The sequence below is a fragment of the Trichomycterus rosablanca genome, chromosome 4 (assembly GCF_030014385.1).
Source record: "Trichomycterus rosablanca isolate fTriRos1 chromosome 4, fTriRos1.hap1, whole genome shotgun sequence".
Classification (NCBI taxonomy): domain Eukaryota; kingdom Metazoa; phylum Chordata; class Actinopteri; order Siluriformes; family Trichomycteridae; genus Trichomycterus; species Trichomycterus rosablanca.
In genome coordinates, this window is record NC_085991.1 from 5,187,089 (window position 1) to 5,213,857 (window position 26,769).

The 26,769-nt window shown below is 32.9% G+C and overlaps 1 protein-coding gene and 1 gene segment (V, D, J or C); both read right to left on the bottom strand.

Annotated features, from left to right (window-relative positions):
* Positions 1-6,657: 6,657 nt before the first annotated feature.
* On the bottom strand, positions 6,658-25,610 carry LOC134311241 (uncharacterized). The gene is made up of 11 exons (XM_062992845.1): positions 24,679-25,610; positions 24,190-24,591; positions 20,532-20,564; positions 20,104-20,450; positions 17,337-17,520; positions 15,427-15,459; positions 15,019-15,345; positions 13,155-13,259; positions 7,765-8,076; positions 7,039-7,137; positions 6,658-6,809 (listed from the first exon to the last, which is right to left on the bottom strand). The coding sequence occupies exons 1-11, from the start codon at positions 24,719-24,721 to the stop codon at positions 6,673-6,675; spliced, it is 2,022 nt and encodes a 673-aa protein (XP_062848915.1). The 5' UTR covers positions 24,722-25,610; the 3' UTR covers positions 6,658-6,672.
* LOC134312150 (T cell receptor gamma variable 5-like) lies at positions 19,063-20,928 on the bottom strand. The segment is given in 2 exon segments: positions 19,063-20,453; positions 20,532-20,928. Coding segments are annotated over 2 exon segments (414 nt in total).
* Positions 25,611-26,769: the final 1,159 nt, after the last annotated feature.

Consider the following 26,769-nt stretch of genomic DNA (forward strand, 5'->3'; position numbering starts at 1 on the left):
ATAATTTAAGTAAAAAGTGAGCAATTGACTAAACTTCCAAAAAGTTATTAATAAATAATAATTAATACAAATCACAGGCATAAATGCATGGGCTAAACCATAGGTATTAAAAGGTGCAGTGTGATTTACACATTCAGCTTCTTAAAATAAATAAAACGTAGGTGACACATGCACACATGTCTGATCTCTAAATGTTAACTGAAGCCATGGTCTACATTAGCTTTATTTTTGTTTAATTTTGCTTAATAAAGTGAAAATAAAGTTTAATTTGTGAGTTTAGTTTTTTTCCAACCTTATATCTGACATATTATATTATGGTATATTATAGAGTATACTATCTACTTATTGCCTATACATACACTGTAGGGTTTTTGTACAGGGTTCTCAGCTCTGATCTCACTGTGTTGCCCTGCGCCCAGCAGGCACAGTAATATGTTGCTGAATGCTCAGTCTTTAACACAGGGATTTTTAACACCATTTTATTATCTGTTGGTCCCTCTGATTGTAAGAACTCAAACCCAGGATCATTACGGTGTTCTCCATTCCTGATATCCACATACTGAACTCTCTTTAAAGCTTCACCGTCTTTCTTCTGGTACCAGTGAACATAATTATAACAGTCTGAATATCTACATTCTATCTTGACGAGCTTGTTGGCAGATTTAGTCATTAAAATCTTCTGATGCAGCTCAGCAGCACTGGTCACTTCTGAAAAATAAAACATTACATTTGCATTAGATTGAATACAGTCCTCAAAAAGTACCAAAAAGTGAGAAATAAAAACTTTTTATTAGTAGCAGATAAACAAACATATCAGTCATACACAAAAATCAAACATACCTGCACAAATGAGAAAAAATAGCATTAAAAATAACTGAAGTGGGAAATGCATGCTGAATGTAAAATGCTTCTCAGAATTATAGATACTGATTCTGAGCCTAATTTAATATTTAATATTACTGTGGGGAGAATTTAAATGTACAGGTTACTCCTCCCTCTGGTAACCTGTCCCAACTTCCTTCTAATAATCATTTCCTGTAATAAAAGTGTATTTATTAGTATTTTATTATTATAAATACTAATTATAATCATAAAAAATTATAATTAATAAAAAAATTTAAATTATAAGTATTTCAAATTCTTCTATAAGTTTCAAATTCTTAAATTGCAATGTTAACAAAGTTTAACACAATTAGTGTGGACGAAAAAATATATAAAACATATTTTAAAATGATTTTTGGTTGTTAGATTATTAAATATAATTGTGTCACATAAAAAAAAGACAGTTTTTGATTTAAAAGAAAGATCTAATATAACATGAATTATGAATTAAATGACCAGGCAACACTTGTCAGATTTCTGTTCCTGGCTCTAATCTCTCTAATCCTAAATAACCTAAAGTTTGTTTTCACTGATTTGTATTAAAATAACTGCCTCTGTTAAACTTAAGCAACATTTAATCAGTTAACATTAATTCCATTCATTTATATAAAATGCAAATGTTAATTAATATTTCAGGATTTTAAAGTAGACAACTCATATTTACTTTTATTTTAATAACGTTCAACACAAGAAAACAAAATCTACATAGAAAGATCCACCTGTTGGGAACCTCTTGGTAGCAGAACATGAGACATTTTTGAATGTGAGGTCCTGTTGAGTCCATGTCTAGCTGGGTCGGGGCTGTTTTATTACTAATCAGTACTAATGCTATTGCTTTCATTTAAATACATCTTTACAAATGATTTTCCAGAGGGAGGAGTTACTTTAAGTTCTTACAATACATTTTCTCATGGGAAATTCCTCCCAGTATTACTGTCTTTTTTACCTCTTAAAAACATGCAGAACAACGACTAAGTACATGAATGTGTTTTGGCCTGTTGGTGTCCTGTTTAAGATGTCCACAGTTTTGTGACTAGGCCCCGGGCCAATTACAATCGTGATCAGGATAAAACTGATTCCTGAAGATGAATTATTCAATACGTTTTCACATATCAACATTAAACTTAAAGAACTCCTGCAGATACTGCCATATTTTATGTGTTGTAATGAATATACTGTATTATATATAATATAAATTATATAGTACAGTACATTACAATATAACATGGCCGGCACGGTGGCCAAGTGGGTAGCACTGTCGCCTCACAGCAAAAAGGTCCTGGGTTCGATCCCCAGGTGGGGCGGTCTGGGTCCTTTCTGTGTGGAGTTTGCATGTTCTCCCTAATGTCTGCGTGGGTTTCCTCCGGGTGCTCCAGTTTCCTCCCACAGTCCAAAGACGTGCAAGTGAGGTGAATTGGAGATACAAAATTGTCCATGACTGTGTTCGATATAACCTTGTGTAATGAGTAAGTACCGTTCCTGTCATGAATGTGGCCAAAGTGTAAAACATGATGTTAAAATCCTAATAAACAAACAATATGACATGATTTAATAATTGTGTCAAGAAAAGCAATGCAAAGACTCAGGACTTTTATTTAACTGTTTCATGTCTCTGCGGGCTGCTGTGTTAAACCATCAAACCCACAAGTACTAATCTTTTACACACACACACACACACACACACGCACACACACACACACACACACACACACACACATGCTGCTGCTGCTGCAGCTAACAGTTTATCAGCTCAGCAAACTGTGGTGAAACCACCACTGCATGTGCTTTTATTTCCAGTAAATACACTCAACTGCAGCGCATGTATAAAACAAACCACACTTCCTCCCATACCAGTTTCCATTACAATCATTAAAGTGCACAACAGTGTTCATTTGTTCTAATTAAAAAAAATAAAGAAAGGAATACATTTATTGCATACATCCTGGTTTGAACTTTTAACCGTCCTGAAGGTCATGAACGTTGTAGTCCACAGATAGCACACAGGATGCAAAGAACTGATTAAAAAATACTACTACTAATAATAATTATACTCTGCATAAGTATACACACACTCCTTTTAGCAAAATTGTCTTTTCTTGTGTATGTACAGTAAAGGTAAAAACACAGTTCATTACACTTTGAGAAATAATGCACTCTTTAAAGTTTTTGTACAGGGTTCAGATCTCTGGTTCTACTGTGCGGCCTGTCACCCAGCAGGAACAGTAATATGTTGCTGCGTGTTCTCTCCTTAAATTGGGGATGATTAAAGCTAATTTGTTATCAGCTGTCTTTTCTGCTTTAAAGGACTCAAACCCAGGTTCATTCGTGGGGATTCCACTCAGTGTCACCAGTTGAACTCTAGTCAAGGGTTTATCATCTTTTTTCTGGTACCAGTGAATGTAGTTTGAACATTCAGAAGGAAATGTGCATTCTATTTGTACGAGTCTGGTTATAGATTTAGTCATTAAAATGTTTTGATGCAGCTCCACAGCACCGTGAACTGTTGAGAAAAAAACACAAATCTTAGTTTAATCTGTATTAGGCAACTTATCTTTGAAGAAGAGACATAAAACACCGAACATACCTGCAGAGATTAAGATAACGAGCATCAGAGATGAATGCATTGAGAAATACATGGTGACTAAGATGCTGCCTCAAGCTCTTGAAACCACACCAGAATAAACTGGGTGCATAATGAGTGATTACTAAAAGAAGATCATAATGCAGTTCACTCCTCCTTCTGATATCTTATAGCTGCCTTTTTACATAATACATCTTGTTGTCTGAGAAAATAGTTTATTTTACAGTAATGAAAAACCACAGTAGTAACCACAAAACACTGGCTTAGCCATATTGGTACCTTCTTTCTAAAGAAATCAGTTTTATATTAATCAAATGTCTTGATTTAGCAATTAGTCAGTGAGATTAAATTGTCCTTCTGGGACAGCACTCCATTCATGTTTCCTTTTAATGCTGTGTAATATCCTAGTACCATTTGCAGAGAAAAAATACACATACTGATGCTCGCATCCACTTACTTTATTGTGTGTCCTTATTAATGAAAAAAAAGGTACAATGTGCACAATTTGCAGCATTTTTACATCCAGTAACAAGATGAGTAAAAAGGTTCCATTCAGCTTTTGGTTAATGAGCTTAATCTCACATAGGAAGGTAAACAAGACAAAACACTTGTCGTAAACCAAGATATTTTACAGTAGGTAACTAGAAAACAAGTTTACTTATTTACTGATGAATCCAAGTTTGGCATTTATGTAAGTAGACAAACATTGAATCAAAACAATGGTAAAGTATAATATGGGAAATATTTATGGGTGTTTTGCCCACTCTGGAGTTAGGCTGCTGCACAGAATCAACTACAACCTGACAAAAGAGATGTACCACTTCCACCAGTCTGTTTAGCAATGTGGGCTTGATTATTCTCTTTCCAAAAAAGTACAGTACAGTTTATCTAACCCAAGCAGTGCTTTACTGCCACCAACAGGCTTTAAAATGTGTCAAATCCCACATAAGCAACAGTATATGTGTCCACAAAATTAAGCTTTTCTGTTTTTACCTTAGACTCTGTGACTGCACTGTGTAGATTAAAGATGAGACTAAAAAAATCAACCAGTCAGTGAACACGTGGTCTTTTACACCATTTAAAAATATTCCTATGACTTATGACCACTTATGAATGTAAGATGAACACCAACAAAACATTTACCTACTGAGTTTATCATGGTGTTTTTAATTTCACTGGATCGTTTGTGTTACCAAACGCCACATTAACTTGTCTTGTACAATCAGTCTGCAATACTTAGTGATCACCACAAGAGAGCAGAAATGTCTTTTATTACATCTCGTTGGGAGGAATAGCAATAGTATACACACTATACAGTCCTAAATTTAAATACTTACATTTAAAACACTTAATTTATTTTATATATTATTGTATATCAATACATTTTCTTAGTGGTACAAAAACCACTAAGCATTTCCAGAAAAATATGCATGATTTAAAAATAAAGCTGAGCACCTCTGATTTTATTGACTAATTTGTATTTGCTATAAATAATTTGTTTTAGTTCTATAGACCAGTTATGTTTAGCTTTTATAAGGTCAGCTTCATCATGTGAGATTGGACATTCTTATTTCACAATAATTACAGTATTGCAGCTGACCTACTGCTTTGACTCAAAACATTCCTCTTAAATATTGTAGTAATTTTTGTAACATTCTGTAACATTGTTTTACAGTTGCACATTTGTAATATGTTAAAGGTAAAATGTTGATTACTGTGAGCACATGTAGATGATTGATATTTTTTGTTAACTTGGCTTATGTATCAGATGCCTGCTGGTTGAAACCACAATAAAATCTCTAAGTATCGAACATAACCTGTGACTGTTTATCTCATCAGCACAGTAGACTGTGTTGTTTCCAGTAAACACACTTCAGCTGCAGTGCATGAACAACACACCACACTTTCTGACCACAGGAGTTTCCATCACAATAACATCTTTAAAGAGTTTTACACGATTATCACCACACTGCATCTTTATTATTAATTACAGGTCTGAGTATCTGTGAGGGGCTCTACATGTTTTATCTGTGCTGTTTGCATCAAGGTTAAGGACATGTTTGCTTACTCTGTGTTATTACTAGCACTTCTTTATTTTATTTTTTTAAACCACAGCAGCAAAGTGCTTATTAATAAGATAAATTATGTTCAGCCTGGACAGTTTGGTATGACCTTGTTGTCGAATGATCCCTGCTGGTAGGTCATGCATTTCTTTTTGTACATAAATGATAGAACATTAAGCAAATGAGAATTCATTATTATATATAAAATGTTATTGTTACATACAGTTTTATGCTACAATTAGAGAGGCCTACTGTATACTGAATAATAATATTAACACCAATAATAATAATAGCTAACAATAACATCAATAATTATAATAATATGAATAACAGCAATAATAATAATATTGATAAAACTATAAATTATTTAATAATATAATAATAATATCAGTAATACAATAGTAATAAAAATAATATTAATAATGAACACAATAATTCCTTAATTTATTATTTATTACCAAATTAATTGGTATCATTATTAATAACCAAAACCAGGACTGATATTTTTAATTATTAGTCTTTGCTTAGAAAAACCAAGAAGCGAAGATTAATTTTTTTAATGATTTTTATAAAACAAATATTTAGCTTATACATACAACAGCTTTAAAAGATAAAACCAAGAAAATACTATGACAGAATACATGTTTATGGCATATAGAATTTTACGGGAAAAAATAATATTCTTTTTATTAAAGCAATTTTTCTGTATTTATTATGTAAAATGTAAAAATCAATGAGTAAAAATTACAACTAAATCAAAATATCCAAAAGTTAAAAACAGAAAAAATAATGACTAAACATGCTGGTAATCACACAAATAACTGAAATGTTCTAAAGCAGAACAAAATAAACTCACTATTCAACTAAAAACAACAAATGTCACCTCGAAAATCCACATGTGCTACTAAAAATTAAAATAAATCATAGAAACAAAAAACTAAAGTAGTAAAAAAGCAGAATCAAATGTTTAACAGGCTGTCTATCAAAATTATGACCTGCAAGAATAAAAATAAAAATCACACAAAACCCCAACCAACTTTAACAGGGATCTAAAAAAAACTAAAAATATACTAAATTTTTTATCTTGATGTTGTTGATGTGAAGGTTGGTGATGTTTGAATGATGATTTGATCAGTGAGTTTATTTCTAAGGCGTTTTCTTGTCTGCAGATCTTCTCTTGTACAGTAAGACAGAGATGGTGCAGAAATATAGCAGGTTCTTCAGCAGCAGCATCACATACGATACACTGAACAGATACAGACTGCGACTGAGCTCAGACGAACCTGCACAGGAATAAAAAACACAAAAATAATGATTGAATAATTTTATCATTTTAAATCGTACATGTTTATGTTTATTATACTAGCAAATTAAGATTACATACTAACAAATAAAACTGGATCTTATTAATGATAATGAATAAAATATTTGTTTTCTACCATTACATTGCACTGCATTTTTATATAAATTACCTGAAATCTACATTATTACAAGAATAATTTTCGTGTTTACCAGTAATAAGAGGTTTCTCTGGGAGTTGTTGAATCTCCTTCTGAGGTCCTTGGGTTGGACAGGTTTTTGAATTAGGCGTCTGGATCGCTGGCGTTTTGTCTAGACAGTAACATTAAAATTACATGTAAATCTTAATTATTCTGATGTATTAATTATCTTAAACCTTTATTACCACAAAAACAAAGTTCCATAAATGAATAAAAAATATGATTTTTTTATGAACACGTTTTTAGTTGAAGATAGCAGTAGGTAAAGAGGTATTAATTACATTTAAGAACACAGAAAAAGTGGGACTGTTATAGCGGCAAAAAGGAAAGGCTCATGGCTTGGAATGATATGACCAAAAGGCTCATGGTCAGGTGTCCAATTTCTTCTGGCCACATGTTAATAATGGCAGCTAGACAGGTCAGTGATGTATTTTGTCAGAAGTATGTAGTAGGGCAGACTCACTCACTTATTCCCATGTACACTATTTAAAATAGTAAATCCACATACTGGCAGATTTTTGGGAAGCAAAAAACTGGATTACCCGAAAGAAATCCACAGGAACACAGCAATAACATGTGAAACCTCTCAGACGGTGACTGGGGTGAAGAAATAAACCCAGTTCTTAATTAAGGCTAACAATTAAATTTAATGAAAAGGTGAGAAAAATGTCTGTAAAATATAACCCCTTTATATGCCACCCTAGGCCCTTACCACCTGGATCTTGGATCTTTTGGTTACCTTTAGGAATGATCAAATCTTTAGGTTTGTCGTCATGTTGTACACGGCAGGTGAATTGATTGTTCTTCACTTTGTTTTTGTCTACGATGACCATGCTGGTTATTTGGACTCCGTCGGTCTCATCTCTCTGCTCCAGAACTTCTTCTTCATTTGACAGCTCCTTTTTTACCCCGTTTTGATCTTGCACCTCCCAGGTAAACTTAACTATGTCTGGGAACATCTTATTAGCCTGGCACAGCAGCAAATCTTTGCCATTTTCTTTTTGACTGGAGGCTGAGTACACTGAAGTTTCAGGAGCCCTTTTTTGACTGTCTGTTGGTTCAGAGAAAACACAGTCATCCAGCCAGTTATTACAATCACATGTCATTGTAAACCCATGAACAAATATGATTACAACAAAACACTTTGCTTAATGATGCTTCTTAATTGAAAAAAAAATACCACAATTATGTAAATAAACAAAATCAGTGTTAAAACTTACCAAAAAGTTCCTTAATATCTAGTGACCATACTCTTATGTTTTAACTTTGTTTGTAATGAATGATTATGAGAGGAAATGTTCCTCCATTAAACCCACATACATTTTAATATTAAATAATTGTTATATATAGAACAGTTGATAGATAGATTTTATTTAATCTTATTAATAGTTAATATTAATAAGGTAATAAAACCAAAGAACTGTCCTTGACTGTAAGGGTGGCACAGTGGCGCAGTGGGTAGTGCTGTTGCCTTACAGCAAGAAAGGTCTAGGTTCGTCCCCTAACTGGGCGCCCAAGGTCTTTTCTGTTTGTAGTTTGCATGTTCTCCCTGTGTCCGTGTGGGTTTCTTCCGGGTTCTCCGGTTTCCTCCCACAGTCCAAAGACATGCAGTCAGGCCAAGTAAAGCTAAATATTGCCCTAAGTGTGTGTGTGTGTGTGTGTGGCCTGCCCTGTGATAGACTGGCAATCTGTCCAGGGTGTTTCCTGTCTTTTGTCCGATTAATCAGACCCACCGCGACCCTGATCAAGATAAAGCATTGGTAAAAAGACAATAAATAAATTAATAAATAAATAAATGTTTTTGACTGTGGGGCTGAGACCCCACATGTGGGTGCCTGCAGTGAAAATTGAAGATTTTTAGGCGAGAGCATTTACTTTTTTTTTTTCCAACTCAGTTCATGATTTGCTCTGCACTGCTGTATCCCGGTCGGGTCGCAGTGGGCCTAGTTTCCTCAAAATCATTAGGAGCAAAATGAAGTAACTGCCCCTTCACCAAAAACCAGTTATTCCTGTATGTAGATGCCCGACTGGCCAATTGGTCAAAGATTTGAACCCTGAATCCCAGCAGTAGTGGACTATCTTACATATGAATTTTAAGCATTCCAACATTTCATTTGCTTGGAATTTATCGAGTTTGGACCTTTTATTTATTCATGACCATATCAGTTCAGACTAGTGGCGTGTGTTCACTTAAATAAATGAAGATTTTATTTAGTTTGAAGCCTGATTGGCCAAATGACTTCAAGAGGCTGCATGCATTTGCAATAGATAACAAATTAATGTGTAAAAATCAAATAATTAAATAAAAATTAATAAATACAAAATAAAAATAAATAAGTCTGGACATTGTTCTTTTATTATTAGTAGTAGTTTATTATTGCTTTGCATGTGCATTCATTTCTTAATCCATTTATTTTTACTAACCCTGTCATTCTGCTCAGTGTCATAATGTGTCTAGTGCTAAATTTTACTATTGCTGCTTCATCTACATTAATTTATCTTTAACAGTTTTTACGTAATTGTCTCATTGTGTGTGTATTTGGTCATTTAGCAACTAAATAGTTTAATATCTCCCTGGGACAAAAAATATACCTAATAATATTTAAAATGTAGACATTCTGAAATCTGTCTCCTGTTTAAAATGTATGCAAGCAATGTACTTCTTATGTATGCAATATTTAGATTACACTTTCAAACATATAAAATAACTTATTGAAACATGACTGTGTAATATGCTTTTAGCTGCTTTTAGCTGGGGTGGAATGGTTGAGACTTGATGGATTGGTGTCTAGTCAATGCAGTGATTCCAGTGAAAGTGGACCAATAAAGCATTAAAATGAACGAATTAATGAATGAGGATAATAAATATATTTTCTAAAAATGATAAACGGGAAGCATGGCCAGAATACACCCTGGACTAAGTTCCACAAGACACACACACACTTATAATAAATATATTATGTAATAAACTGCTATTGAGTGTAATTTAGTTCCATCTTATGTCATCGGGCTAATTGAAGACGTTACTTTGGGTCACTCATGTATTATTAAGTACTTAAGATTGGGGGGGACAATCCTTAATACTGTTCAGTTAAATAATGTGTTACTTTATAAAGGTATTTCCAACATACATGCATTAACATTTTATAATGCAAAATAATAACAAAGCAGAATCATTAGAAAACACTTTTTCTGAAACTCACTGATGTATTTGTTTGGTCTATTCACATTTTAATAATATGGATTGTAATTTTTTTTTACATTCTGTATAGTCCCATTTTCTATTGTAATTATAATGAAGAATATGTTTCCACACCAGTGTTTTATATAAAAAACAACAAATCAGTACCTTTGGTATCAATATCTGGTTAGAGAACTGAACCAACCAATTAATTTAATTATGTTTATTTATTTATTTATTTATTGATGCCTCTTCTTTTACATCAGGTCAAATTTGGATGGGACCATAATAAGTTTTAGATACAGTATGTGCATTTCATTTATTAACATTTCTAATATTTTTCCTGATATTTAAGAATATTAGAATCGTTTAGACCTTTTAATCATGTAGTTTTGTGTTAAATATAAATCCTATAAACTCACATGCAATATAATATATAAAGAATATATTGCATTACTGTGATTTACAAATTAGTTAGAGTTACAAATTAATTATAAATAGACTTTTGTCACTTTTAAGAAGACAAATTTCTTGTTGTCTACATTTCATATTAAATGTAGGGTACACCTAATATCAGTGATCAACTTAATATTTTCAATACTTGGCATTGTTATGGACCCTGAACATTTTTTAAAAATAGCCATGATCATCTTTACCAAATAATCAATTTGCATCCAGATAAGAATTATTCAGTATGAGTGTTTATGAATAAAGTATTTTGGATCAGGGGTAATTAAATCTAGATAAAAGGTATGTATGCTGCAATTCCACTAAGACTTGTTGGTAACAGTTTGCAGATTATAAAGAGAAAAGAAAAAACATCTCATCAATGATGAAGCTAAAACGGTTGATTTTTTTCTGTTAAAATATTTTAAGGTTTTAAACAACAAACAACCACTGAAAGTGTTTGTTAAATTTCTTACCAGTCACGTAAAGTCGTGTTCCTGCGCTGAAGACTTTCACATCATTGCCCACAGTATATCATTCCTTTACAAATACTTCAATGCATTTAATGAATTATTTTTTTTAAAGCTAATGTTTGTAATCACATAATTTAAAGCAGTTTGTGTATTTAGGTCTGTGTTATAACTGTACTGGATTTTAATTAAAAAACAGGTACATTTAATGAGGGAGAAATGGGCTCCTGGATGTTAGATTTTCCATATCCAACACACACCTAGGATTATATTGTTCGATAGTATTAGATATAACCTTGTAACCTTAGATTTAATAAAATCATATAGTTGTCATCTAGTTTTGGGAGTTTTGCATGTGTCACTACAAAATCTTCTATATTTTTAAATATTTTGATGCTTTTCTGTCAAACTGATAATCAAAATTATGCATTAACCATCTTCACAGAAGATTTTTACTAATTTTGATAAGTGATGATGTATTTGCATCCATTTAAGATCAAGAATTAGCATAAGAGGGTAAATAAGGGGTGCAGGTTTACTCTGTATTCATTTATATTTTTATACATTTTTATGTTTGTACTCCTATACTGTAGATGAAGATTTGCAGTTTAAGAGAGAGAAAGAGACAAATCTTAAATTAAAGCTATACATTAATGTATGTGCTAGCTTGGTAATGAATATATTCAATGTCAGAAATTCTGAAACATTAAAATACCATTGAAAGGAGTTTTAAAATGTCTTACCAGTCACATAAAGTCTGGTCCCTGAGCTGAATGCTTTAACCCAGTCTCCCACAGTGTTTCATTCAGTTACAAAAATACACAACAGATCCAATAATATTGTTTTTATTTGGGTCTGGTGTAAATTTTCATGGAACAGTTTAAAAAGGTCATTTTAGAGTGAACTCAGCTAGTAAGTTTCAGAAGTTTTAGAATTTAATTAGAACAATTTGGTTTTGATGTAAATAAGTGCATTATGACTTGACTACTTGGAGCCATGGGATCTTCCTTTCTGTTACTGAACATCTTTTACATCAAACTGTATATCAGACACCGGTCAGCTCTGTGTATCCTGTATACTTCTTTCTTTTAACAAGCTTTTAGGAAGTGACTAATAGTGCAGTGACAATACGCCGAATGGTAGATGTGTTGCCTACACATTACATTACATAACTATATTCTGATCATTGGTATATTTACATTAAAAAATCTGTTTTACCTTACTTGTATAGCCACAAACTGTTTTACATCACTGTTTTACTAAAAAAAACATGTGTTATGTCATCTTATATGTACAGTATTATATACTGTTGTAAATATATAAACAAATATACCAACATATCTAAATGTGGTAAAGATGAAAACCTCTGTGCCATCCAAGATCTTTTGTATAAGTATTTTTATACTGTTTAGTATGACACAGAGCTGTGAAAACATGTGATACTTGTTTATAAATGATTGTTTAATCTACTGAGTGGACCAAAGTTATCCAACTGGCTAAAACTGCAATGAACTAATGAACTAATAAACCAAATGTAATTAATAATTTGTTATTTCCACATCACTTAAAGAGAACCCAGTAAAAGGCAAAACAATCAGCAATCCTTGATGTGATTAAATGAAACTTATTAAGTGAGTGACCAAAACAAATATTTTCTTTGTTGTTGATATGTTTAATTCAGCAAAACTGGCAATTGTGTTCAACACAAAACTGTGACTAACTTAGTATTTAACATAAAGTTTCAAGTGGTAAATATTAAAGACAATATATTTGCATCATGTTATTAATCATGCAGTATTTAAAGACTGAGTAGACTAGTAATCAACTTACCTCTGTGTTTTATATGATAATCTATCATAAAATTAAATAAAGCATTTAAAGATATAATTAAGAATTGAGCAAGAATTTAAAGACAATATTTGTTCTACGTCCCTAACTTTTATATATTACAGTTTACATGTATGTAAGAATGTAACGTGCCAGGCGGTTAAATGTTGATTGTATAGGAATTTTAAATGTTTTCATTCTTACCTGTAACATAGAGTCTTGTTCCTGAGCTGAAGACTTTCACTCCCACAGTGTTTACTTCAAGTACAAAAACAAAATGATCAGACGAAGACTCCAGTCTTTCTGAAGCTTTGTAATTAAAAGATCATACCAGGAATTAAAGAATCTTTATTCATGTGCTAGTACCCCTACCACTAGGTGCATCTGTGTGTTTTTTTAGCTGCTATTAAACATTTCACATGTCAAATTAGTGTGAATTAGTTGATGCTTACAAAGCTTAGGCATTATAACGTCAGTGTTCATAATGTACAGTAGATACAGAGAACATCTGTGTGATCCAGAATCTTTTGTCTATATATTTGACTGTTTTCTTAAGTAATAATAAACTTTCAGTTGTATTTTGTATGTTATATATTACATCATAAAATCTATAAAGAAAAGCATTTAATGATTTAGATTGAAAGTCAAGTAAAAATGTAAAGACAATGTTTGTGCTGCATTCCCACTAACTTTTATATATTACCGTTTACATGAATGTAATGTGACAGACAGTTTAATGCTGATTAAAAAAACACTTACAGGAATTTTCAATGTTTTTTGTTCTTACCTGTAACAAGCACACCTTCTTATGAGCTAACATATTCCTCTGTCACACAGTGTGTAATTCAGTTCCAGAAACTGTTAAATAATCTACATAGATCAAACTGTTTTAGGAAAAGCAAAATGGTTAAACTAAAACTCCATACTCACTACTCCATACAAAGTAACCAAACGATTCTGCCAAGAATGAAAGAAATACAGGAGAACCATTAGGTGCATTGATGCTTCCTTAGCTGCTATCAAACATTTTATATGTCAAATTGAAGTGTATTGGATGATGTTCACTAAGCTTATGTATTTGTACATAATGTCAGTGTTGTAAGTGTATAATAAGCAATGATAGCTGTTTTGACTACACATTTACTGAGTAAGGGTTTTGTTTATGCATGGGCGATATTACATATTACTAATTTCTTTATTTATTTGTTTGTTTTTCTTTTCTATCTGTGGTCAAACAGTACATTTAATTTTTTCAATATTTATTTTCCTGATAAAGAAAACGTATTTAAACAGTAAGTATGGGCAGTGATGGTCACACATCTTTGGGTGCAAAGTCTGCCTGTCTGTCTGTCTGTCTGTCTGTCTGTCTGTCTGTCTGTCTATCTATCTAGATAATTAAAATGATGATTGATTGGTATTAACAGGTCATAAGTGTGCCAAGAAATCACACCATTACAAAACCTCAACCAGCTTGGACTGTTGACACAGGCCAGGTTGGGTTTATGGATTCATGCTGTTGGTGCCAAATTGTAACCCTACCAGGAAAAAAATCTTAAGACTGGTACATATGTCCCCTTCAGTGCTTGTAAATGTTTGACCCAAATCTGGTCCAATTTCTTACCCACAACATTTCAAGGCCAAGTCAATTTCCACTACATCTCTTTAGTGTGCACCAGTTTTCTTGATTGATCCTTGATCGATTCTGACAAGATTGCTATACTCTGCTGCCCAACAGCTTTAACATCTTTGCTCATTTTTAAGTTGATGATTGGAAAACATTCTATTAAATGGAATGTCCCCTAATGTTTTCACTTTTCACCTAAGAAGAATAAAAGCTTTTACAGCTGATAGAAATAGTTTGACGTACTGTATATAATCTTATTTAAGGCATAGTAGTCTGCAAGGAATATTTTTTTCTACAGTATCTGAGAATACATTTAAATGTTCTTTAGCGGTTGTTTTGGCTTCACACTGTTACACTTCATGTCTGATGAAGATCATTTCCTGTAGTGGAATCTGTGTAGGGTTTCACACTGTCAGGGTTTTTGTACACATGTTGTGTAATTACTGTCACTGTGGCTGCCACCCCAGGCAGCGCAGTAATAAACCCCAGTGTGCCTTTTCTTCAGACTCTCTATCCTCAGGTTGTAAACATTAGGATCTGTGGGATCTTTCTTTACAATAAAGTCTTTATGATTAGGATGGCCGGTGTCTGGAACAAGCTGACCACTGCTGCTGATGTAAAGGATCCTTCTTAAAGCTTCATCGTCTGTCTTTTGGTACCAGTGGACGTAAGTGGTGGTTAGGTCAGTCACTTTGCAGTGAATATACACACTTTTACGTTCTTGCCTCGTCAGTAGAAAATCATTCTGCTCCAGTCTTAGCCCTGAAACCACTGCTGGAACAGACAATAAAATGTAAATGAGCTGATCTGGTATTGTTTTTATTCAGTTTCATGCTTTGATATGATACTTACCTGCAGTCAGAGTGAAGAGAAGAGCATAAACAGCTACATACATTTTCATTAGGTTTAGAAATCACATATGTGATCAGAACTCTAATTTGAACCTTTTTGTGTTTCAGTGAATGTTTGATTAAGTCTCTTAGCACTAAAATGATGACGTCACTTCCTGGGGTGGAGATCTGAGAGCTTTGATAAGGTCTTCACTATTTTTGTGTTTCATTGACTACGATTTTGCACATTTTGAAAAGACTCATATATAAAGCAGTGAATAATAAGAGTCATATAAAGAGGAAAAACTAAATACTGTCAGTTAAGTGCATGTTGAAATGAGCCAGTTTTGTAAAATGTCCATTTAAAATAAGCCTTTGAAGCTTTGAGGTTTTTTTGATGGGAGGTGTCTGTTATGCAGCAGTTAATATAATAACTTTATGACCCATGATTACAAAAAAAACTGTTATTTCTTTAAATAATTTATTTTATAATTTCTCTTTAAGAATGCATATTTTATTTATTCATTATTTATATGTAATTGTTTTAGAAAAATCAGGAATTATTTTTATGAGTAAATTCATATTAAATTAATAAATTAATATTTACATATTACTCACATTTTATCTGAATGTCTTATTATATAAATACATTTCATATTTTTTAAATAACATTTAAATTGACTCATGTTAAATACATTCCTTCCATATGAGTTAATTCATATTAAATTAATAAATTATTATTTACTTTCTACTCACATATTATCTAAATTTCGGATTATATAAATATGTTTATTAATTTTGTAAATAACATTTTAATTGATTCATGTTAAATACATGCCTTCCATTTCCAAATGATTTTACTAAAATACATTATTTATTTCACGTAATATTCAAAGTATGGTTGACATGTACATTTTCATATTTAAATAAGGAGTGAAAGAATAATAATCTGTCAATAATTTAATTATGTTTACTACTATTAACATCATTGATTTGACCAGTATTCTAAGAGAGTGTCTTTAGTGATTTTTGCAGCAATAACAGAGAAAAATGACAGCAATGGTATGTCTGTGGCACAATGGGTCTGACATTAAATGAAACTAAATTTGAGACTCTTAGTAAACAGAATGAAACAGCATTATTAACAGTGATAATTTTAGTTTAATGAAACTAACTGATGGATTAAAACCACACACCTATTTGTGGCTTTTATTTGGTGTTACTTAAAATAAATGTGCACAAATCCAGCATTAATGTAATGTAATGTAATGTAATGAAATGTAATCAGACTGTTGAACCACAGGAATATGTTCAGAGAAAAAAACCTCTGTTAGAACCACCGTGAGAGTCCAGGTGCAGTTTTTCAAGTCATTTAAAGATAATAAAGAAAGTCTGGCAGTGAAACTTGTACAGTGACAGAAGCTTTTTTGCAGAAGGTTTTCTACTTCAGAACAACGTTATTACATATTTAACATTTCATTAAGTACAGAGTGTAAATATACAAATAATCACATGCTGCTCAAGAGCTGAGTGCTGCTTGTATTGATTTTTAACTGATTCTGGCCCTACAGCAAATGAGACATTGTTAGTGTTGAAAGAAATACTTTTTTACAACCATTTATGATTTATTATATATGCATGATTGTGGGATTGTTTCATAATTTACTTAATATTTAACTAGTAATGATACTAATTCATTAACATCATCATCCCATCTAGACTGGTCTCCAAACTGAGCACACTTGGGATTAGTCACACAATATGCAGCTGGATTATGGACTTCCTTACCTCCAGACCACAATCTGTTAGGATGGGCGACCACACCTCCCCTGTCCTCACACTCAGCATAGGATGCCCACAAGGTTGTGTCTTCTCACCTATGCTGTACACACTGTACACATACGACTGCATCACAAATCACAGCTCCAACACCCTCATCAAGTTTGCCGACGACATCACAATAATCGGCAGAATCACCAACGATGATGAGAGGCTGTACAGGGAGGAAGTGAGGATGCTCACAGAGTGGAGCACTACTAACAACCTCTCCCTCAATGTTAGCAAGACCAAGGAGATGGTCATCGACTTCAGATGGGGGAGTAGAGTGCACACACCACTGAGCATTGAGAGGACAACAGAAAGAGTGAGCAACTTCAAGTTCCTCGGCGTCCACCTAGCTGAGGATCTCACCTGGTCACTCAACACATCACAAGTCATCAAAAAGGCACAACAATGTCTCCACTTCCTTCGAAGACTGAGGAGAGTCAACCTGCCACAGCAGCTTCTCTGTAACTTCTACAGATCCACTGTGGAGAGTATCATGACAAGCTGCATCACGGTCTGGTACGGCAGTGCCACAGCTGATGAACACAAGGCTCTTCAAAGGGTGGTGAAAACTGCCCAGCACATTACTGCAACTGCACTCCCACCCATACTGGACATCCACAATAAAAGATGTCTGAGGAAAGCCAGGAACATTTTCTCTGACCCCTTACACCCCAGCCACTTCCTGTTCCAGCCACTGCCATCTGGGAAGAGGTACCAGACCATTCGAGCCAGAACCACCAGACTTAAGAACAGTTTCTACCCACGAGCGGTTAAACTGGTCACTCCTACAACAACTACCAGGACATAACTACCTCTATGACTGTTGCACTCGCACTTTTACTGGACTTTTGCTGCTAAATCCACTACCTCAAATGTTGTTTACCTAAACCTAGCTGCTAAATCCAAATCCACTAGCTCAATCTGTCTATGCACCTTGTTTTGTTCTTGCACCTTGTATTGTCTTTGAACCTTGTCTTGTCATTGCACCTTTTCTATGCACCTTATGTATGGCAATTTTTGGTAACTTCCCCCATCTCCTCCCCATTGTCTTTGCACTATTGTCTTTCATTGTCTGCACTGGAGATGTAGCCTGACAGTGTTTTGTTATACTGTACAACCCTGTATTGTATAATGACAATAATGTTGAATTGAATTGAATTGAATTGAATTAACATCAACTTTAATGTGTTGTCTGAATATTATAATTATTACATATTTCTTTTTTCTTTATGTATTGGTTTGTTTTTCTTTTCTATCTGTAGTCAAACAGTACATTTAATTTTTTCAGTATTTATTTTCCTGACAAAGGAAACATATTTAAACAGTTAGTATGGGCAGTGATGGCCACACATCTTTGGGTGCAAAGTCTGCCTGTCTGTCTGTCTGTCTATCTATCTAGATCATAAAAATGATAATTGATTGGTATTGGTATTGATTGGTACATGTCATAAGTGTCCCAAGAAAAGACCCAAGACTGGCACATATGTCCCCTTCAGTGCTTGTAAATGTTTGTTATAGATCTGTTCTAATTTCTTATCCTCAACATTTCAAGGCCAAGTCAATTTCTGATACATCTTTTTACTGTGCACCAGTTTTCTTAATTGATCCTTGATCGATCCTGACAAGCAGGCACGTGCACAGACATTTTTGGGGGCAGGTGCTCAAGCAAAAAAAAAAAGGGCACCTATCGCCAAAATTATTAATAAAATTTAAAAAAAAAAACACAGTAGGATATTTAACTTATATGTTTATTTTTGTTAACACAATCAATACACATCTAATCAAATAACTTAAATTATCAAATTAAATAAATAAATAAAAAACAGGCAAAAACAAGGCCATATTGTGCGCTTTTTAATAACCAAACAATATATTAAATTATCATCAAAAAATAGCTCAACTTAAGACCTACCTTTGATTTCAAATTAGAAACCCACTTTGGGTATTTAATGTTAACAATGGGCCTATTATTATGCATAAAATCAAACAGACAGTTAAATAACATTTTCCTATTTATTCATCATTTTTGTATGCTGTTCTACAGTATATCATAGAGCATTATATTTAGCCTTCTACATATATTAGTTTGTAATGTTAATTACCTAGCAAAATTATTCCTCATTTGTAAACCTCAACTGTTGAAGTATAAATGCTTGCATGAAAATAACTCCTTGACTAAAGGTGACTTCTCCTACACAGCGTTTTGGCCAGGATGCTGTAATTATAAAATATTGTATGTTTGTATCTATTTTCAACACTTTACTGTGAGAGCTACTTGACATTTTCCTGCAAAATGTTTGTGCTCATGTTTTTTTTTTTTCACACTTTCACATCAAAATAAGTAAGATTTTAAATAAAACAAAACTAGTGAAACACTTTTGGGGGAATTGATGACAGAGAGGGTAATATTTATTTTTAAATATTGATAAATGTAGAAAAAAATTGGGCTCAAGCAGAAAGGGCACTTTTCTCATCCAGGGCAAAAGGGCAGGTGCTTGAGCATCACTAGGGATCTATCTGTGCACGTGACTGCTGACAAGATTGCTATACTCTGCTGCCCAACAGCTTTAACATCTTTGCTCATTTTTAACTTGATGATTGGAACACATTCTACTAAATGGAATGTCCCCTAATGTTTTCACTTTTCACCTAAGAAGAATAAAAGCTTTTACAGCTGATAGAAATAGTTTGAAGTACTGTATATAATTGTATTTAAGGCATAGTAGTCTGCAAGGAATATTTTTTTTCTACAGTATCTGAGAATACATTTAAGCGGTTGTTTTGGCTTCACACTGTTACACTTCATGTCTGATGAAGATCATTTCCTGTAGTGGAATCTGTGTAGGGTTTCACACTGTCAGGGTTTTTGTACACATGTTGTGTAATTACTGTCACTGTGGCTGCTGTCCCAGGCAGCGCAGTAATAAACCCCAGTGTGCCTTTTCTTCAGACTCTCTATCTTCAGGTTGTAAACATTAGGATCTGTGGGATCTTTCTTTACATCAAAGTCTTTACTATCAGGATGGCCGGTGTCTCGAACAGCTGACTGACCACTGCTGCTGATATAAAGGATTCTTCTTAAAGCTTCATCGTCTGTCTTTTGGTACCAGTGGACGTAAGAGCTGCTTAGGCCAGTCACTTTGCAGTGAATATACACACTTTTACGTTCTTGCCTCGTCAGTAGAAAATCATTCTGCTCCAGTCTTAGCCCTGAAACCACTGCTGGAACAGACAATAAAATGTAAATGAGCTGATCTGGTATTGTTTTTATTCAGTTTCATGCTTTGATATGATACTTACCTGCAGTCAGAGTGAAGAGAAGAGCATAAACAGCTACATACATTTTCATTAGGTTTAGAAATCACATATGTGATCAGAACTCTAATTTGAACCTTTTTGTGTTTCAGTGAATGTTTGATTAAGTCTCTTAGGTCTTAAATGATGACGTCACTTCCTGGGTTGGAGATCTGAGAGCTTTGATAAGGTCTTCACTATTTTTGTGTTTCATTGACTACGATTTTGCACATTTTGAAAAGACTCATATATAAAGCTGTGAATAATAAGAGTCATATAAAGAGGAAAAACTAAATACTGTCAGTTAAGTGCATGTTGAAATAAGAAAGTTTTGTAAAATGTCCATTTAAAATAAGCCTTTGAAGCTTTGAGGTTCTTTTGATGGGAGGTGTCTGTTATGCAGCAGTTAATATAATAACTTTATGACCCATGATTACAAAAAAAACTGTTATTTCTTTAAGTGATTTATTTAAGAATTTCTTCTTAGTAATACATATTTTATTTATTTATTATTTATATGTATTTTGCTGAATTTTGTAGTAAAACTTTTATTCTAATCAGGATTGTGGTTGGTCCAAATTATATCCTAGTTACAGAGTGCAAGACTCTCTATGTCGTGTGGGGATCAAACCCTAGTTACTGAAGCTGTGTGGCAGCAAAACAACTTTCTGTGCTAGTGTGCTGCCATATGAACAATCCAATAAATTAAAATGAGTGAATCTAACTAATTCGTCAATTCTGTGTTTATTATGAATTCATTTTAATTCAGGAATGATTTTTATGAGTAAATTCATATTCAATTAATAAATTAATATTTACATATTACTCACATTTTATCTGAATGTCTTATTATATAAATATATTTCATAATTTTGTAAATAACATTTAAATTGATTCATGTTAAATACATTCCTTCCATATGAGTTAATTCATATTAAATTAATACATTATTATTTACATATTACTTACATATTATCTACATTTCTGATTATAAAAATATGTTTATTAATTTTGTAAATAACATTTTAATTGATTCATGTTAAATATATACCTTCCATTTCCAAATGATTTTACTAAAATACATTATTTATTTCACGTAATATTATACACTACATTGTTGACTAAGTTTGACATGTAAATTTTCATATTTAAATAAGGGGTGAAAGAATAATAATCTGTCAATAATTTAATTATGTTTACTACTATTAACATCATTGATTTTAGCAGTATTATAAGAGAGTGTCTTTAAAAATAGTGATTTATTCATCAATAACAGAAAAAAATGACAGCAATGGTATGTCTATGGCACAATGTGTCTGACATTAAATGAAATGAAATTTGAGACTCTTAGTAAACAGAATGAAACAGCATTATTAACAGTGATAATTTTAGTTTAATGAAACTAGCTGATGGATTAAAACCACACACCTATTTGTGGCTTTTATTTGGTGTTACTTAAAATAAATGTGCACAAATACAGCATTAATTTAATGTAATGTAATGAAATGTAATCAGACAGTTGAACCACAGGAATATGTTCAGAGAAAAAAACCTCTGTTAGAACCACCGTGAGAGTCCAGGTGCAGTTTTTCAAGTCATTTAAAGATAATAAAGAAAGTCTGGCAGTGACTTTTACAGTTTCAACAGTAGGTCTTATACTTCAGAACAACATTTATTTTTATTACATATTTAACGTTTCCTTAAGTACAGAGCTTAAATATACAAATAATCACATGCTGCTCAAGAGCTGAGTGCTGCTTGTATTGATTTTTAATTAATACTGACCCTACAGCAACTAAAACATTGTTAGAGTTGAAAGAAATACTTTTTTTTTACAACCATTTATAATTTATTATATATGCATCAATGTGGGATTGTTTCATAATTTACTTAATATTTAACTAGTAATGATACTAATTAATTAACATCAACTTTAATGTGTTGTCTGAATATTATAAATATGGTGAATATTAATGATGGGAGAAAAAGGGTCCTGTATGCTTAGTGTTTGTGCTCTCATGTACCTGAGGCTTTATGTGTGAAAACACCACATTTATTTACCACATTTACAAAACAGCATTTCTGCAGCAGCTAATAGTTTATCAGCTCAGCAAACCAGCAAACCAGCAAACTGCCGTTTCCAGTAAACATGTTCAGCTGCAGTGCATGAAAAAATAAACCACACTTTCCTCCCACAACAGTTTCCACCGGAATGTCTTCTAATTATTAAGCTACATTTATATTAAAGCAAAAATATATTCAGCAAGCTCAAACTGAAACTTTCTACTGAGTTTAATATAGATGTGTGTGAGATAAACACAGAATGTGTTACAAACAGTGCTTGTAAAAGAACTAAATACTACATTTACTGCATTTAAAGCTGAATAAGGTACAATAATGAGTATTAAATAGAAAATAGTCGTGTAAAAAGAGACAAACTGACAAAAGTACAGGAAAAAGATTTTTTTGAATTACTGACCACCTTTCCCATTAATTAATAAACTAATCGACTTTCAGTGGTTTGTGAACTGAGGACACTAATTGTTTTAGTTGTGCTAGTGAAATCTTTGTTTATTCTTGCTTGATACAAAACTTCAGCCACTCATGGACTGCAGGCAGGCCAGTCAAGCACACTGTCTCTATGAAGCCACACTGTTGTGGCACATGCAGAATAAGGTTGTTTAGCTGAAGTAACCTGGAAAAAGTTGCCTCTTTAATGACACCATGTCTCTCAAAAATGCCAACATATGCCTCTGTGTCCACTGTGAACCTTCACAAACATGCAAGTCACACATGCCATGTAAACTGATAACCCCAGCATAAGAGATTTTTTGCGCCTTTCACTGACAACAGTCTAGATGGTCATTTTTGTATTTGGCACTGCCAATTGTCCTAAAAACAACCTGAAACATGGACTCATCTAACCCCAGCACATGTTTGTTTTACAGCTTAATAAAACAAAGTAAACAGTGTCGGCATAGTAGTGGAAAATACTGACCTCTGCTAGCCTGAGCTGGACAGTTGGAGCTGTACTGTTGTTTAAATAAGCATTTTTACTTTTCAGGTTTGCCCTAGGCTGACGGCATTTGATCTATGTACATGAATGTAATAGGTAACCTTTGGCCTAGTGTTCTTATCTTGACTTAGGTTGCGAAGATTAACAAATCAGAGATTATTTTTATTGCAATTACAAAATGTCCAGAGTTTTGTGTACTGTACGTTTTATCAGTCAAAAAAAAAAAAAAAAAATCTGGACATTTGTTAATCATAAAGCCAAAATAACAAAGCCAAAACTGGCCAAAAAAAATCTAAAAATGTAAGATGTATGCTAATGTTGAGCATATTATTATTTGTTTTAATAAAACTTTGTTCATGGTTATAAATACAAACTGTGTTATGTTTATGTATTTTATGTATATGTTATTGAAATAGACATATGCAACATAATACCTTTTGACCATATTCATTTGCTTTTTTTAAATATAACTTTGTTCATGGTTATAAATACAAACTGTGTTTTGTTTATGTATTTTATGTATATGTTATTGAAATGGACATGTGCACTAACCTATACGAAACAAAAGCAGAAGAGGTTGAACATGGTGTATGCTGTATGCTTTTTGTACATGAGAAAATGCTTTTCTACAACTATTTATTTTAGTTCATTTCTGCCACACGGTTTGTGGTTGTAAATAAGCAGTATCAGGAAACCTTGGTATTTGTGCAGATGTTCTCAGTCTCTGAGTAACAGTGCCATCCTTCCACAGGGCACAGTAATACGTGGCCGTGTCCTCATCTCTCGCGTTAGTAATGGTCAGAGAAGTCGTTTGCTCTTTTTTGGCTCCATTAAACCTGCTAGAAAAATCAGCTTCAGCAGTGGGTGTTGAACTGCCTGCTCCAAAGTACAGAATGCGGCGCAGACCTTCTCCAGGTCTCTGTCTGTACCAGTGAAGAGCATATGAGCTCAGAGAAAAGGCGTCGTCCACATTACAGGAGATGCGCTTGCTCCGGGTTTTTCGGACAATCTCCCACTCTGTGGAGTGGCTTAACTGTGCCCTGATGCACCCTAAACATCACAAACACAGATCAACATCATAAAAACCAACAAAGAAACAACTGATCATTCATGCTGGAATTGATGTAATTGTCTCACCGACTAGAACCAACACAAAACATGCTGCGGTCAGTCTGGACATGGTCTGTGTGTTTACACCTCAGCTTTACACAGCTCACCTGGTAAGTGAAGTCTTTTGGTTGTTAGATGTGAGGAGGGTAAGAGGTCCTACATTCAAGTGCAGAGAACATTCACGTAACTCTGTGTGGGTGGAGCATTAGGGCCATTTTACTGGATGGAGGTTTTGGACAAAGCGAGCACCATGTCATTATGAGACAAAAATACAAACTGCATAGTGGAAAAAATGGCAACAACCTACATAAAGCCAAATAACACAAAACTGGCTTCATTTACCTGATTTGTAATGTAATATTTATGTTTATGTTAAAACATTCTGACCACATGATTTTTTTTCATGGTATTTATTCCAGAGTAATAGTGAGTAATAAATACTCAGACACTTTTGTAAAGGTTTCCACAAATACAGTGGACAGTTCTTAAAAAATTAAGAAGATAACAGTTGCCTTTCTGGTTCACATCCCAAAACACAAAGCACTGTAAACCGATATCTGTTTACAATTATTACTTATAAAAAATAACTTATAAAAGTTATGGGGATCTGTTGAATTAAACTCTGATATTTGTAGCTTTAAATGAAGTTAGTTTCTTGAATTAGTTGCAGAAATTAAGACTGTGTAACTGAAACTGTTAAATGCGATCTTATCACCCAGTTTACCTTAGTTTTCACCTCAAATTTACACCAGCACTACAAGTTTAAACCCCATTTATACAAGCACTGGTTAGCAAAAATAGTTCCTTTGTTTTTACACACCCAGCAGGATCATTTCTTATTTTGACAAGATTCTTGGAGTTAAAAATGATTGGACAGAAAAATATCAGTGTTAGATTAAATAATAAGTTGTAAGTGATCATTATTGTGAGAAACCTTTGTGTCTTTAAAGTGTTTTCATATTTAATAATACGTGTATCTTTTTATTCTCATGAGAAAATTTGAAATATGAAACTGTTTTAGCTGAAAACTAAATTATTATTATTATTATTATTATTATTATTATTATTATTGATATTATTATTATTGCTGTTGTTGTTGGAGTATTAAAAACTTTTTCAACAAAAAAAAAAATCGAAAATAAATTTGCATGTTTTAATGACATTTATTTATATGCTAAGGTTAATAATCATGAACTACATTTAAAAAGTGCATTTAAATACTACTACTACTACTACTACTACTTATAATAAAGGTTTTACACACCTTTGAAATGTGTACAAATGTAACTTCTATTGGTTTAAATGATAAAATGGCATATTTAATGTATTCCTGCATATTTGTATTTTTATTTATTAATTGATTGATTCTGTAATGAAATGTAATCAGACTGTTGAACCACAGGAATATGTTCAGAGAAAAACCTCTGTTAGAACCACCGTGAGAGTCCAGGTGCAGTTTTTCAAGTCATTTAAAGATAATAAAGAAAGTCTGGCAGTGAAACTTTTACAGTATGTCTTATACTTTAGTACAACATTTATTTTTATTGCATATTTAACGTTTCCTTAAGTACAGAGCTTAAATATACAAATAATCACATGCTGCTCAAGAGCTGAGTGCTGCTTGTATTGATTTTTAATTCATACTGACCCTACAGCAACTAAAACATTATTAGTTTTGAAAGAAATACTTTTTTACAACCATTTATGATTTATTATATATGCATTAATGTGGGATTGTTTCATAATTTACTTAATATTTAACTAGTAATGATACTAATTAATTAACATCAGCTTTAATGTGTTGTCTGAATGTTATAAATATGGTGAATAGAAAATAGTCGTGTAAAAAGAGACAAACTGACAAAAGTACAGGAAAAAGATTTTTTTGAAATACTGACCACCTTTCCCATTAATTAATAAACTAATCGACTTTCAGTGGTTTGTGAACTGAGGACACTAATTGTTTTAGTTGTGCTAGTGAAATCTTTGTTTATTCTTGCTTGATACAAAACTTCAGCTGCTCATGGACTGCAGGCAGGCCAGTCCAGCACACACACTGTCTCTATGAAGCCACACTGTTGTGGCACATGCTGAATAAGGTTGTTTAGCTGAAGTAAC

Excerpts from the sequence above, each read along its gene's own strand:
- LOC134311241 (XM_062992845.1), bottom strand. The coding sequence starts at position 24,721 with ATGTCCAGACTGACCGCAGCATGTTTTGTGTTGGTTCTAGTCG. Across the intron at positions 24,592-24,678 it reads TTTTGTGTTGGTTCTAGTCG|GGTGCATCAGGGCACAGTTA; the intron begins GTGAGACAATTA and ends TGTGATGTTTAG. Across the intron at positions 17,521-20,103 it reads ACAGTAATTACACAACATGT|TGGTGTGTGCACTCTACTCC; the intron begins GTACAAAAACCC and ends CTCAATGCTCAG.